We start from the raw sequence: 15,694 nt of genomic DNA, 5'->3' as shown, positions 1-15,694 counted from the left end.
CACTCCCTTGGGGCCCTGTGAAATAGTTTCTAGATCCACAGAGTGGGCCTTAAAGAGATGCTTGTGCGTGTCAGGGACCCTATAATATCTGTCAGGCTTGACAGGAGCAGGGGGGGAGAGAATCAGGGTTAGCACTGGAGTCAGAGAAAACATCATCCAAAACATCCATAACTGGCGGAATAGCCAAAGGTCTGTGCTGGGGAAGCTTGAGGAAGGTACGTAGCTTTTTCCTGGAATCAGAGAATTCCTGACCCTGCCATTTAAAATGTTCCCTCATGGAATGCAGGACTTCACCAAACGAGAAATCCTCTGGAGGGGAGGCAGAGGGAATTGATTCCTCAGCATCAGAGTCCTCATAGGCCTGGAAGGATTCTTCTTGGGTATCAGAATGCTCAGAATCCCCAGAGGCTTCATCTGAAGAGAGGTGGTCAGCCTGCTCAGTTCTGGGCCTTTTCTCTGCAGGTGGCTAAGAACCTCTGTCTGGATGAGGCTGAGACCCCCTGATAAGAGAAATAAGATCTGCAGCAAGAGACATGATCTGCTTATCAGAAGAAGGGGCCTGAGCAGCAGGTTTAGGATGGGCCTTGGCCTGGCTGGCGGCCTTAGCATGTGCAAAGGCCTTGATGGACATGGATACAGGAGGCCTAGCAGCCCCACGTGCGGGAGTAACCTTGTCTACAGAAATGGTGTCGGGTAGATCCAGAACTTCGGTTTCCGGAGGAAAATCAACAACCGGCACCGGAGAGATCTCCGAGACCGAAGGTCGTGTTAACACTGTGTCGTCGGCCTGGAGCGGTTGAATTACCGCTTCCGAAGGGACCGGAGCACTAGCGGAGGGTTTAGGAGCAGCATCGGTAGTGGACGAGATGTCGGTCCCGGTCCTTTCGTTTTTTGGCAGATTGAGTTGTCGGTTGATCCGACGGCATGATATACGCGAAAGATTCACCGAAAAAGTCCTCAGCAAATTCTGCCCGGCGCCTGAGAGTGCGCTTATTAAAGCAAGCACAGGCAGCACAGGCCGAGACGTCGTGGTCTGGGCCCAGGCAAGGAAGGCAGTAGGAATGGAAGTCCTTATGAGGTATTTGTTTACCACAAGACAAACAATTATTAACTTTCTCAATTTGTTCTGACATCGGCTGAGGCAAGAAAAATGTTCCCAACGGGTACTTAGCTTTTAGATGACTTCGGTACTGAAAACACAGGAGCTGACCGACCGGCACTTGCGAACTGCTTCTGCTTCGGGCACCGCGCGGCAAGAAAGACTAGAGAAGATGGCGTCGGCCGATGCCTTTATACTCCAGCCGTTGTGACGTCGGAGAGGAGGCGACACTAGCCGACGCCGGACCCAGACTTTGGAATTCGGCCGACCGAGGGCTGCCTGAGGCAGGACAACCCATATGTTATGACTGCAGTTGCATTCTTGAAGGACATCCATGGATTTGCACTTTGTAACTTGTCTCTGCAGCCAGTCAGGTTGAAATGGGCATCCTGAGTCAATGCAGCAACTGTGTCAAGTTTAATGTGCCTACAAAAAGTGGCACAATGTGTGAGATATGTAGGTATATAATGTTAGTGTTGACAAAGCTCTAACCGGAAGCCACTACAAATAAACTGGGTGTCAGTACCACGCACCATGATAAACAAATCACACACAGTTTAGACCAAACACACAAACCTATATATGCTGAGATTCTTAATAGTAACCTGCATAAGCCACGTGGGTGTCTTAAATGTACCTTAATTTGCAAGTAGCCTCAGCAACCTAATATAAATAAACAATAAATAAATAGACTTGAGAGACTAGATGGCTTAGTGGTTAAGGTCTTCGCCTCCCATGCACAAGGTTTGATCCTGACCTCCTGTTTGGAGTTTGCATGTTCTCCCTGTGTCTCCGTAGGGTTTCTCCCATGTCCAAAAAACATGCTGAGTGTTTCCATCTCAAACTCGCCAATGAATGGAGCTGTGGGCAGCAGCATACACTCTGCATGGCGCCCTATAGGGGGAAGAGTTGCACAGACCAACCGCCTTGGGCATCTACTGTGGCGAGCAGTATCCTCAAGACAGGAGAACATGGATCACAGACTGCATGCAGTGGCAGGGCTAGCCACTCGGCGGTGTAAAATATGGCTCTAGGTGATTCAGCCATGCTGACTAATGTCGCCAAAAATGGGCATGGGTAGTTACCGGTGATAAATGGGTTGATGACCCAGCCTACTCTCACCCACGCCAGGGACCATTGCTAATGGTGGGAGGGGTAGTGTGCCCCGCCATAAAACCCAGCAGCCCTGGGCCAATAAGTTACTGGCTGGCCAGTGTCTAGTTGTCCAGCCTGGGTTACCTGGGATAGCTCTGTTGAGCAAAAGCTGAACGTAAAACCAACCAACCTGCCAAACATGAACTGAGAATTGCTAGACTTAATGTAGGTTCACTGACAGGATGCAGCTTGGATGTGGATGATATGATAAGGAGGAGGCTGGACATCCTATGCATCCAAAAGACAAGATGAACGGCAGTGGAGCAAAGCCACTTGGCTTGGGATCCAGACTCTACTACTCAGGTGGGGAACAGGCTAGAAATGGTGTAGGAATTGTGGTGAGAGAGAGGCTCCAGGAGACAGCGAGGGATATCATCAGAATTAATGATAAGCTCATGGCAATCTGACTCCAGTGTAATGATAGGGCAGTATTTATAATCTCAGCATATGCTCCACAGCAGGGCTTGATAGTGAGGGAAAGAATGCATTCAGACAGCAGTTGCAGGACCTACTAGATAAAGCAGGGCAACATGAATTGGTGTTGATAATGGGTGACTAGAATGCACATATCAAGGCAGACACAACACAATACGAGGACTGCCTGGGTCCCCATGGGTGGGCTAACAGGAATAGAGAAGGAGAAGCCATTCTAAACTACTCTCTAGCAAATGGCTTCATACAAGCCAACACATGGTTCAGAAAGAGAGACGGTCACAAGATCGGTCCACAGCATAAACCATTAGTTGCCACAATCAGCTGCAAGCAGTGGTCAGAGAAGGCTCTAAGGTCAACAGAGACCAGGCTGAAGACCTGGAAGTTGACTGGAGAGAAAGTGCAGCAGTTCAAGGAATTACTCAGGGCTCTAGCACTCCAAGAAGAGGAGGAAATGGGTGGAGTTGAAGAGTGGCAGCGCCTAAAAACAACACGTGTTAGGACTACAGAAAAGATATGTCGCAAAGCCAGGTATGGAAATAAGGTACATAAGGAAAGCTAGTGGTGGAATGCAGAAGTCCAGGAAGTCATCAAAAGAAAGAAGGAGTGCAGGAAGAAGTGGGAGACAGAAAAGACTGACCAGGCTAGGAAGGACTACTGGTTGGCTAACAAAGAAACTAAGAAAGAAGTTGGAATAGCAAAGAATAGGGCATCGGAGGCACTCTACCAACTTCTGGAAAGTGACTCAGTAAGGGGCACAAAGAAACTATAACAGGTTGCAAGGCAAAGATAGAAAGATAAAGAAGATAGTCAGACATCCTTCATAAAGGACGCCAGCAACTACCTTCTCACCAGTCTAGTGGACATCAAAGGCAAATGGAAGGAGTATTTCCAGCAGCTTCTGAATGAAGAAAACTTGACAGAAGCTGTACTGCCCCAGAAACAGCCTACAATTAAGAGAGGAAGAAGAGCCCACCTTAGAAGAAGTAAGAACAGCACTAAGGAAGATGAAGTCAGGGAAAGCAGCAGGCTCAGATGAGGTGACAGCAGATATGATGCAGATGATGGGTGAGATAGGGGAGAAATTACGCCTGAGGGTACTAATAGCAGTGTGGAGAGAAAGGCGTATCCCACATGACTGGGGAATAAGCATACTTGTGCCAGTGTGCAAGAACAAAGAGGACATCCACAACTGTGGGCAGTAAAGAGGGATTGATGAACAGATACACAGAGTAGTAGGATGTAAGATGGGAGATGAACAGTTCAGATTCAGGTCAGGATGCAGCACAACTGACCCAATGTTTGCAGTGAGACAGATACTTGAGAAGAAGCTAGAAATAAGGACAGAGTCCAAAGTACAGTTTTGTACCTAGTATAAATGTAGATGTTCGAGTGTTCACACTGCTGCAGTCATTACACTTGGGTTATCCTGCCGTCAGGCGGTCCCGCAGTCGGCCAGAGTTCCAAAGTCTTGGTCCGGCGTCAGTTGCTGTCGCTTCTTCCCTGACGTCAGTGCGCCAGGGGTATATAAGATGCATCCGACACCATTTTCTTCAGTTTTTCTTGCCCCAGATGTCAGGTGCCCCCAATAGGTAGGCAATACATATTGCTAATAAAAAATATACATATAAAATAAAAACAATACCTTCAGTTACAAGTAAATACACCACAAAGGTTGTATAGGATAGAAAGGTATAGATAAGTCCAGCTAGTTCAGAGGGGATGAAGGGAGGGTAACCTGGACTGCAGCAGTGTGAACACTCGAACATCTACATTTATGGTAGGTGCAAAACTGTACTATATTCATCGTGTTACACTGCTGCAGTCATTACACTTTGGTAGAATCCCAAAGCTAAGTTTGGGTGGCTGGTCTATAAAGAGTTAGGATTGGCTATGAGGCCCTGCAAAACTGCAGTGGCAAATCCTGCTCTGGATTTAGAGTAAAGAGGCAGATGGTAATGCTTGGTAAAGGTGTGCACTGAACTCCAAGTTGCAGCCTTCAAAATTTCCTTGGTCGGTACTCCTCTGAGAAAGGCTGTTGAAGTGGCTGTTGCCCTGGTGGAATGTGGCCTAATGGTATTTGGGACTGATTTTCCATGCTGTGTGTAGCAGTAACGAATACAGTGTCCTATCCATTTGGATAAAGTTTGCTTTGAGATAGCTTGCCCTGTGATCCTGCAGCATATGCTACAAACAGTTTCTCAGTTTTCCTGAAAGCTTTTGTTTTGTCCAAGTAGAAGTGTAGCTGCCTGTGTATGTCCAAAGAATGCAGAAGTTTCTCCCCTTTATTCTGGGGGTTTGGATAAAAAGTTGGCAAATGGATGGTTTGGTTAAGAGCCACACTAGATATCACCCTTGGCATAAAGGTAGGGTTTGCCCTTAAAGAAACCCTGTCCTGATGAAAAATTATAAAAGGTTCCACTGCCATTAATGCCTGTAGCTCGGAGACTCTTCGTGCTGAAGTTACTGCCAGGAGCAGAGCTGTTTTCCATGATAAAAATTTTAGATTGGCTGTATTGGCTGGCTCAAAAGGTGGTAGGGTCAGTTTTTCCAAAACAAAATTGAGGTCCCAAGTTGGTGTTGGTGCTCTCCGGGGCGGTCTTAAGTTTTTAGCCCCTCTGAGGTACTGCTTTAGCAAGGGATGAGAGAATAAAGGAGGATCCGTGTTGTAATGTGCTGAAATGGCAGAGGTGCGGATCTTAATTGATGAGAAGGATAGGCCTCTGTCCAGCATCTCAGTTAAGTATTGTAAAATTTGAGGGATGTTTGGAACAAGAGGGTCAAGGTTTTGAGCCTGGTTCCAGGCGCGGAATCTCTTCCATTTTTCTGAGTAAGCTTTCCTGGTGCTAGACCTCTTGGCCTCCAAAATGGCATCCATAACAGCTTTAGAGAGAGGTGTTGCCTGTTTAGCTAATGTATCTGCCATGCAGCTAGGTTTAAAGTTTTGAGCTGACCGTGCAGGATCTGATTGTTTTGTTGAGTCAGAATGTGTGGAATTTGAGGCAAAATCCATGGTGGTCCTTGAGTCAAGTTCCTTAAGATGGGGTACCAGTGCTGGCGTGGCCAGTCTGGAGCAATCAGGATCATCTGTGTTTTTTCTTGTCTGGCTTTTAGGAGTACCTTTGAAAGGAGAGGCAGTGGCGGGAAGGCATAAACTTTTAGGTTTTTCCAGCTGAACAAGAGAGTGTCCACTTTCCAAGCTTGTTTGTGGTAAGCCCTTGTGCAGAATTTTTGTAGTTGGCAATTCAGTGGGGAGGCAAAAAGATCTATGTCTGGGCATCCCCATTTTTGCGTTACCATGCTGAAGATTTGTGGATTCAATTTCCATTTGTGAGGGTCCATGATATTTCTGCTTAGATCGTCTGCCAGAGTATTTTTCTTTCCTGGCAGGAATTGTGCTTGCAGGTGAACTTGATACGTTAGAGCGGTGTTCCACAAGGTCATGGCTTGCCTGCATTGGGGATAAGAATGAGTGCCCCCTTGCTTGTTTCATGTACCACATTACTGTGGTGTTGTCTGTCTTTAGTAATAATTGTCCTGGATGCAGAAGGTCCTTGAAAGCTGTTAGGGCATTTTGAACAGCCAACATCTCTTTTTGATTGATGTGAAGATGCATCTGGTCTGTGGTCCACTTGCCCTGAGTGCATTTTCCTGCCATGTGTGCTCTCCAGGCGTAATCTGAAGCAGCTGTTAGAGTTTGCCTGGCTGTTGATTGGGTAAAAGGCTGACCCTTGTTTAGGTGACATGCCTGTGCCCACCATCGAAACTCCTGTTGTAGGCAGAGTATCATTGGTATTACTGCTTCTAAACTGTGAGAGTGTTGAGTCCAAACACTTTTTAGGTACCACTGCAATTTCCTCATATGCAGTCTGGCATATGGTATTAGTAGAATGGTGGATGCCATGATTCCCAGGGCCTGCAGAATTTTTCTTGCAGGGAGATGGGACCTTTTTTGCCAGTAATTGAAAATATTGAGTTACGTGAACTTGTTTCTCTGGCGTGAGGTAAGCCATCTGGGCCGTTGTATTTAAGCTGGCACCCAGGAATATAATCTGTTGCGAGGGCACTAGTTTTGACTTCTTTTCGTTTACTGTGTACCCTAGAGAAATTAGCAACCTTTTCACAAACGCCAGATGATGTAGAAGAATGTCCTTTGTCTCTGCTTGAATGAGGCAGTCGTCCAGGTATGGATATATTTGAATTCCTTTTTGTCTGCAAAATGCAATTACTGGTGCCAGGCACTTTGTGAAGACCCTGGGCGCTGTAGATAAGCCAAAGGGCAGTGCAGAGAACTGGTAGTGCATTGTACCAGCTTTGAATCGGAGGTATCTTCTGCAATTTTGTTTGATAGGGACAGGCAGGTATGCCTCTTTGAGGTCCAGAGTAACAAGCCAAGCCTTCTTGTCCAGTATGGGTAGAAGCTGCTGTAATGTCAACATTTTGAATTTTGGAATATCCAGGTAAGTATTCAGAATTGAAAGGTCTAGTATAGGCCTCCAGGCCTTGTCCTTTCTGGGGACCAGGAAGAGTCTTGAGTAAAATCCTTGTCCTTGTTCCTGTTGTGGTACTTTTTGAATAGCTCTCATGTCCATGAGGGCTGAAATTTGTTTTTGTGCCTCTGCCCATTGATTTTGTGGCAGGTCTGGCATTCCTTTTAGCCTTGGTAAAGTATGAAAGTGGAACCTGTAACCTTGAGACACAATATTCACAACCGATTTGCCTTGGGTGATTGATTGCCAGTTTTGAGAAAAAAAAGTGCTAATTTTCCCCCTAAGGGGGTTTCCAAAAGGGACGTGCTTGGCGTACGAAGGGGAAAGTCATTGTGACTGTTTCTTGTAAGGCTGAGACTTGTCCTCGCCTCCTTTTGGGGTTGAGGTGCCCACACTGTCATTGTCTGTTTGAGCCTTGGGGTTGAGATCTGCCTCTTGGGCGTCTGTAGCTGCCTCTCTGTGGCCTGTCTGACACTGGAAAGGACCAATTCTTTGTTGGCCAATTTCTGCTAAACCGAGGTGGCTGTACCTGCAAGAAATCCTTGACTGTTTGCACAGATTTAGCTTTATCCTCCATTTTCTTTAACACCTTTTCTGCCTTAACACCAAACAAGGTATCATGCTGTAAAGGAGCATCCAATAATTTTGCCTTAACATGATCAGGTACACTCTGCTCTTTTAACCAAGCATGTCTTCGAATCACAGAACCTGTAACTGCGGCTCTACAAGAGGCCTCTAAAGAATCAAAACCACATTGCAGAGTATGTTTTCCCACCTGTTCAACTGCATGGAATAAATCCTGCATTTCTGTACAATCAGGAGCTTCTGAGCTTGCAAGCATTTTCTATTTTAACTGAGCCATTAAATATTGTTGGTACTTAAGCATGTGAAACTGGCAATTTAAAGCTCTTACTGCTAAGGTTGCAGAAGTGTATACTTTCTTCCCTCATCTATCCAAAGCTCTGGAATATCTGTCAGAGGTACTGGATTTTTTGCAATAGAAGCCTTAACCCCCTTTTGACCCTGAGAAAGGGTTTCTGGATCAGCAGAAGGGTTTTTGTAAAGAAATTTGTGAGAGTCAGGGACTCTATAGTACCTGTCTGGCTTGGCTGGAGCAGGGGGCAAAGAATCAGGAGATAAGCTGGGGTCACAGAAGACATCATCCACAATGTCTAGCACAGGCAGAATAGCCAGCGGCCTGTGCTGAGGCAATAAAAGGAAATCCCTGAGCCTTTTCTTGGATTCTGAGTAATCCTGACTTTCCCAATGGAAATGCTCCCTCATGGTATGCAAAGTTTCCCCAAAAGAATAATCCTCAGGAGGAGAGGCTGAAGGGATAGATTCTTCAGCATCAGAGTATTCATGGGGGGTAGAGTATCTCTGGTCTGAAGAGGAATCAGAGGAAATGGAAACCTGATCAGAGGAATGATAGTCTGTATCCTGCCTAGGCCTTTTCTCAGGAGGGGGATGGGAATCCCTGATTAGAGTAATGAGGTCTTCGGCCATTTTAAGCATCTGTTCTTAGGCATGGAGGAATGTCCAGGAGAATGCTGTACTTGTTTCTTTGTCTTTAATGGTAAGTTGTGAAGGTCTGAAAACACCCTCAGAAGCCGATGCCTGCTCAGCGGCTCCGGACCCATCTGAGGGATTAGTTTCCGTAGGCACAATACCTTGAGCTTCCAGAGGCCAAGCTGTCTCCACGTGAGAGTCGGAAGCGGCCTGTGGCTCTGAGGTAGCAGGTGTCAGGGGCTGCGAAAGCGCCTCACTGATAACCGGCGACTGGCCTAGAAGAGGCTTTGTCATCGGTTTTGGACCTCGGATGCCTGTCCTTTTCTTTGTCTTTGCCTTTTTATAAATTCCGGTCATTGGTTGTTCCGACGGCATTATGTAATTAAACCTACGGCCAAAATAATGTAAAGCAAAATCAAACCAATGTTTAATAGTGCATTTATTGAATCTAGCACAAAACAGACAACTAGTAACATCGTGGTCAGGGCCTAGGCAAGGAAGACAGTAAGAGTGAAAGCCCTTATGAGGTATTTGCTTCCCACAAGAAATACAATTATTAACTTTTACTGACATCGGTCTGGAGCAAGAAAAAGTTTCCCCAATGGGGTACTAAGCTTTATTGAAGACTTCAGCTCTGAAACTCAATTTTGAAAATCTCAGGAGTCGGTTGACTGGCACTTGCGAACTGCTTTTGCATCGGGCACCGCGCGGCAAGAAAGACTGGAGAAAATGGCGTTGGTCGCAACTTTTATACCCCTGGCGCACTGACGTCAGGGAAGAGGCGACAGCAACCGACACAAGACCAAAACTGTGGAACTCGGGCCGACTGCGAGTCGCCTGCTAGCAGGATAACCCAAGTGTAATGACTGCAACAGTGAAACACGATGAACATCAATTGAAGAAGCTAGAGGTGATGGAAATGAACTGCCTGAGAAAGGTGGTAGGATGCACACTGTGGGACAGACGAAGAAATGAGGATGTAAGAACAGAGGCCAAAGTAGCTCCAATTGCAGAAAAGATCAAAGAGAACAGATTACGGTGGTTTGGGCACATGTGTAGAAAAGTAGAAAACAAACGGGTGAGGAAGATTTGGGAAGACAGGAAGAAGGTAAGAGGAAGCAAGGATGTCCAGCAAAGAGGTGGATGGACTCTGTGAAAGAAGATCTGCGACAGTCAGGCATGAGTGTTGAAGAAGGCAGGAGTGTGGCACTGAATCGAGAGAGATGGTGACAGTTCACACGATACCCCGACCCCATGTAGAAAAAATGGGAAAAGGGGGGCTAATGATTATGATGAATAAATAAACTCACAAACACACACCAGAGGCAGTACCCAGTGTGAAACATACATCTAGGAGTCACACTGACTCATTCCAGAAACCCATGAGGCAGACCTCCACACAATCCAATATTCTGATCACAGCTGACTCTGTAGTGAACCAAACAGATGTACCCCTCATGAGGCTGTGCAAAGACAGGATCAAGGTCAGTAACCTATCTGGCACCATTATTTGTCACATCATGCAAGTACTCAAGTCCCTGCATCACAAGTGCACATATGATACAGTCACTGCGCCCTTGGGTGTAAATGACTTCAGATGTACCAGCGAACTATATGTAGAGACATTATGCATGTTTCTGAATATGTGTCTGAGGAGGTACAAACCTATCCTTGTGCAGTACTCTAGTATCAGCAAGAATGATGCTGCAGTATGAATAAAATACAACTGACAAACAAATGGCTTAACTTTTGGTATCATTTGAAGTGGGTACAATATATATCAGCCTGGGAAGAGATGGTAGACTGCCCTAACTGCTTTGCCAGGGATGGTCACAGTACCTCTCCCCCACAGAGCTTCCATATACTGGCCAAAACCTTGTCCACTCCCATTATATGACTCATTGAGTTCTCAGAAGCAACTTCAGTTTTACTGAAAGCTACCGGTCTTGCTGTTTTAACTATTATATTGTTCAATACTTGGAATTTTTTCATGAGCCATTTCTTTAGCTACTGAAACTTCTTTATACACAGACAAGTCAGCCACATGGAAAGGAATGTTTCACCATCAGCAGGTAGCAGGAAACAAACTCAGCAAAATCAAGACAGTATCAATTAAGAAAATCACCTGACAAGCAGAACATTTCAGGAAAAATACACATACAGCATTTAGCAATGATAAGCTACAAAGGTTATCCTAAGACTTACCCTTCTGAAGCAAGGACTGCATTTCATGTGTGGTCTGATCATTATAGACAAAAACTTCAAATCCCAGCATCTGGAAACACTTGAACAGGTCACCTGCATCTTTGTCTGTGCCATTTCGTGCACTCATACCTGAAAAAAAAAAAATCACTGCTACATAAGACTCGTCCTTTATCTAACTCAAGCATGTGCTCCAAAGACCTACACTAAAATTCTGACTGACAGATTTATTCTCACTGGGGGTGATTTAAAACTGTTGGCCACAGGATGGGTACAACCAGTCTCTAGCCAGATGGGATAGGTTGATTCAAGCATACCAGGAGACTGGCTCAGTTTGAAATTGCCCACAAGGGAAGCAAGCCTAGTGCTTGCCTATAAAACCTGAAATCATTACTGCTACAGAACAAACAGGGCTATTTACTATGGTCACTGAAATAATAGACCCTCTACCTCCACACACTGGTAGTTTAACAAGGAAGGATTATCGTTTGGACATCTTGATGCTAAACTTTTGTAGCACACCTGCAGTGTATCATTTCAAGCAAAAGTAGTTACATGAAGTGTCAATATAGCTGCAGATTTTATGACAGAGTCCATTAAAGGAATTAAGAATCCCTTACTTCCTTTATCTGTCAGTGTTAAATATGTACAATACATTATTCCCCTTACTTCCTTTATCTGTCAGTGTTAGATATGTACAATACATTATTCCCCTTACTTCCTTTATACGTCAGTGTTAAATATGTACAATACATTACTACCCTTACTTCCTTTATCCGTCAGTGTTAAATATGTACAATACATTATTCCCCTTACTTCCTTTATCTGTCAGTGTTAAATATGTACAATACATTATTCCCCTTACCTCCTTTATACGTCAGTGTTAAATATGCACAATATATTATTCCCCTTACTTCCTTTATCCGTCAGTGTTAGATATGTACAATACATTATTCCCCTTACTTCCTTTATCAGTCAGTATTATATATACAATACATTATTCCCCTTACTTCCTTCATACGTCAGTGTTAAATATGTACAATACATTATTCCCCTTACTTCCTTTATCCGTCAGTGTTAGATATGTACAATACATTATTCCCCTTACTTCCTTTATCCGTCAGTATTATATATACAATACATTATTCCCCTTACTTCCTTTATCCGTCAGTATTATATATACAATACATTATTCCCCTTACTTCCTTTATCCGTCAGTGTTAGATATGTACAATACATTATTCCCCTTACTGCCTTTATCCATCAGTGTTAGATATGTACAATACATTATTCCCCTTACTTCCTTTATCCGTCAGTGTTAGATATGTACAATATATTATTCCCCTTACTTCCTTTATCACTCAGTGTTAGATATGTACAATACATTATTCCTCTTACTTCCTTTATCCGTCAGTGTTAAATATGTACAATACATTATTCCCCTTACTTCCTTTATCCGTCAGTGTTAGATATGTACGATACATTATTTCCCTTACTTCCTTTATCTGTCAGTGTTAAATATGTACAATACATTATTCCCCTTACTTCCTTTATCCGTCAGTGTTATATATACAATACATTATTCCTCTTACTTCCTTTATCCGTCAGTGTTAGATATGTACAATACATTATTTCCCTTACTTCCTTTGACAGATAAAGGAAGTAAGGGGGATAATGTATTGTATATATAACACTGACTGATAAAGGAAGTAAGGGGGATAATGTATTGTATATATAACACTGACTGATAGTGTTAAATATATACAATACATTATTCCCCTTAATTCCTTTATCCGTCAGTGTTAAATATGTACAATACATTATTCCTCTTACTTCCTTTATACGTCAGTGTTAGATATGTACAATACATTATTCCCCTTACTTCCTTTATCCGTCAGTGTTAAATATGTACAATACATTATTCCCCTTACTTCCTTTATCCGTCAGTGTTAGATACGTACAATACATTATTCCCCTTACTTCCTTTATCCATCAGTGTTAAATATGTACAATACATTATTCCCCTTACTTCCTTTATCCGTCAGTGTTAGATACGTACAATACATTATTCCCCTTACTCCCTTTATCCGTCAGTGTTAGATATGTACAATACATTATTCCCCTTACTTCCTTTATCCATCAGTGTTAAATATGTACAATACATTATTCCCCTTACTTCCTTTATCCGTCAATGATAAATATGTACAATACATTATTCCCCTTACTTCCTTCATCCGTCAGTGTTAAATATGTACAATACATTATTCCCCTTACTTCCTTTATACGTCAGTGTTATATATACAATACATTATTCCCCTTACTTCCTTTATACGTCAGTGTTAAATATGTACAATACATTATTCCCCTTACTTCCTTTATCAGTCAGTGTTAGATATGTACAATACATTATTCCCCTTACTTCCTTTATCCGTCAGTGTTGGATATGAACAATACATTATTCCCCTTACTTCCTTTATCCGTCAGTGTTAGATATGTACAATACATTATTCCCCTTACTTCCTTTATCCGTCAGTGTTAAATATGTACAATACATTATTCCCCTTACTTCCTTTATCCGTCAGTGTTAAATATGTACAATACATTATTCCCCTTACTTCCTTCATCTGTCAGTGTTAAATATGTACAATACATTATTTCCCTTACTTCCTTTATCACTCAGTGTTAACACATTATTCCTCTTACTTCCTTTATCCGTCAGTGTTAGATATGTACAATACATTATTTCCCTTACTTCCTTTATCCGTCAGTGTTAGATATGTACAATACATTATTTCCCTTACTTCCTTTATCAGTCAGTGTTATATATACAATACATTATTCCCCTTACTTCCTTTATCTGTCAGTGTTAAATATGTACAATACATTATTCCCCTTACTTCCTTCATCCGTCAGTGTTAAATATGTACAATACATTATTCCCCTTACTTCCTTTATCACACCGTGTTAAATATGTACAATACATTATTCCTCTTACTTCCTTTATCCGTCAGTGTTAGATATGTACAATACATTATTTCCCTTACTTCCTTTATCAGTCAGTGTTATATATACATTATTCCCCTTACTTCCTTTATCTGTCAGTGTTAAATATGTATGATACATTATTCCCCTTACTTCCTTTATCCGTCAGTGTTAAATATGTACAATACATTATTCCCCTTACTTCCTTTATCCGTCAGTGTTAAATATGTACAATACATTATTCCCCTTACTTCCTTTATCCGTCAGTGTTAAATATGTACAATACATTATTCCCCTTACCTCCTTTATACGTCAGTGTTAAATATGTACAATACATTATTCCCCTTACTTCCTTTATCCGTCAGTGTTAGATATGTACAATACATTATTCCCCTTACTTCCTTTATCAGTTAGTGTCAGATATGTACAATACATTATTCCCCTTACTTCCTTTATCCGTCAGTGTTAAATATGTGCAATATATTATTCCCCTTACTTCCTTTATCCGCCACTGTTAAATATGTACAATACATTATTCCCCTTACTTCCTTCATCCGTCAGTGTTAAATATGTACAATACATTATTTCCCTTACTTCCTTTATCACTCAGTGTTATATATACAATACATTATTCCTCTTACTTCCTTTATCCGTCAGTGTTAGATATGTACAATACATTATTTCCCTTACTTCCTTTATCAGTCAGTGTTAGATATGTACAATACATTATTCCCCTTACTTCCTTCATCCGTCAGTGTTAGATATGTACAATACATTATTCCCCTTACTTCCTTTATCAGTCAGTGTTAAATATGTACAATACATTATTCCCCTTACTTCCTTTATCAGTCAGTTTTAGATATGTACAATACATTATTCCCCTTACTTCCTTTATCCGTCAGTGTTAAATATGTACAATACATTATCCCCCTTACTTCCTTTATCCGTCAGTGTTAGATATGTACAATACATTATTCTCCTTACTTCCTTTATCTGTCAGTTTTAAATATGTACAATACATTATTCCCCTTACTTCCTTTATCCGTCAGTGTTCGATATGTACTATACATTATTTCCCTTACTTCCTTTATCCGTCAGTGTTAGATATGTACAATACATTATTCCCCTTACTTCCTTTATCCGTCAGTGTTAGATATGTACAATACATTATTCCCCTTACTTCCTTTATCAGTCAGTATTATATATACAATACATTATTCCCCTTCCTTCCTTTATCCGTCAGTATTATATATACAATACATTATTCCCCTTACTTCCTTTATCCGTCAGTGTTAAATATGTATGATACATTATTCCCCTTACTTCCTTTATCCGTCAGTGTTAGATATGTACAATACATTATTCCCCTTACTTCCTTTATCCGTCAGTATTATATATACAATACATTATTCCCCTTACTTCCTTTATCCGTCAGTATTATATATACAATACATTATTCCCCTTACTTCCTTTATCCGTCAGTGTTAAATATGTACAATACATTATTCCCCTTACTTCCTTTATCCGTCAGTGTTAAATCTGTACAATACATTATTCCCCTTACCTCCCTTATATGTCAGTGTTAAACATGTACAATACATTATTCCCCTTACTTCCTTTATCCGTCAGTGTTAAAGCTGTACAATACATTATTCCCCTTACTTCCTTTATCAGTCAGTGTTAGATATGTACAATACATTATTCCCCTTACTTCCTTTATCCCTCAGTGTTAGATATGTACAATACATTATTCCCCTTACTTCCTTTATCCCTCAGTGTTAAATATGTACAATACATTATTCCCTTTACTTCCTTTATCAGTCAG

At 42.1% G+C, this 15,694-nt stretch overlaps 1 protein-coding gene across 1 annotated transcript in view; it reads right to left on the bottom strand.

Moving 5' to 3' along the window:
* The window catches only part of CASP7 (caspase 7), a 472,872-nt gene that overhangs the window by 199,034 nt on the left and 258,144 nt on the right, over positions 1-15,694 (bottom strand). The window contains exon 4 of the mRNA XM_044055765.1: positions 10,891-11,019. Within this exon, the coding sequence (XP_043911700.1) occupies positions 10,891-11,019 (129 nt within the window). The remainder of the gene's footprint in view (positions 1-10,890; positions 11,020-15,694) is intronic.

This window comes from Protopterus annectens, chromosome 14.part0 (genome assembly GCF_019279795.1).
Source record: "Protopterus annectens isolate FY-2018-M chromosome 14.part0, PAN1.0, whole genome shotgun sequence".
NCBI lineage: Eukaryota > Metazoa > Chordata > Ceratodontiformes > Protopteridae > Protopterus > Protopterus annectens.
Note: the sequence above shows the minus strand (reverse complement) of the source record. Positions and strands in the feature narration are given on the sequence as shown.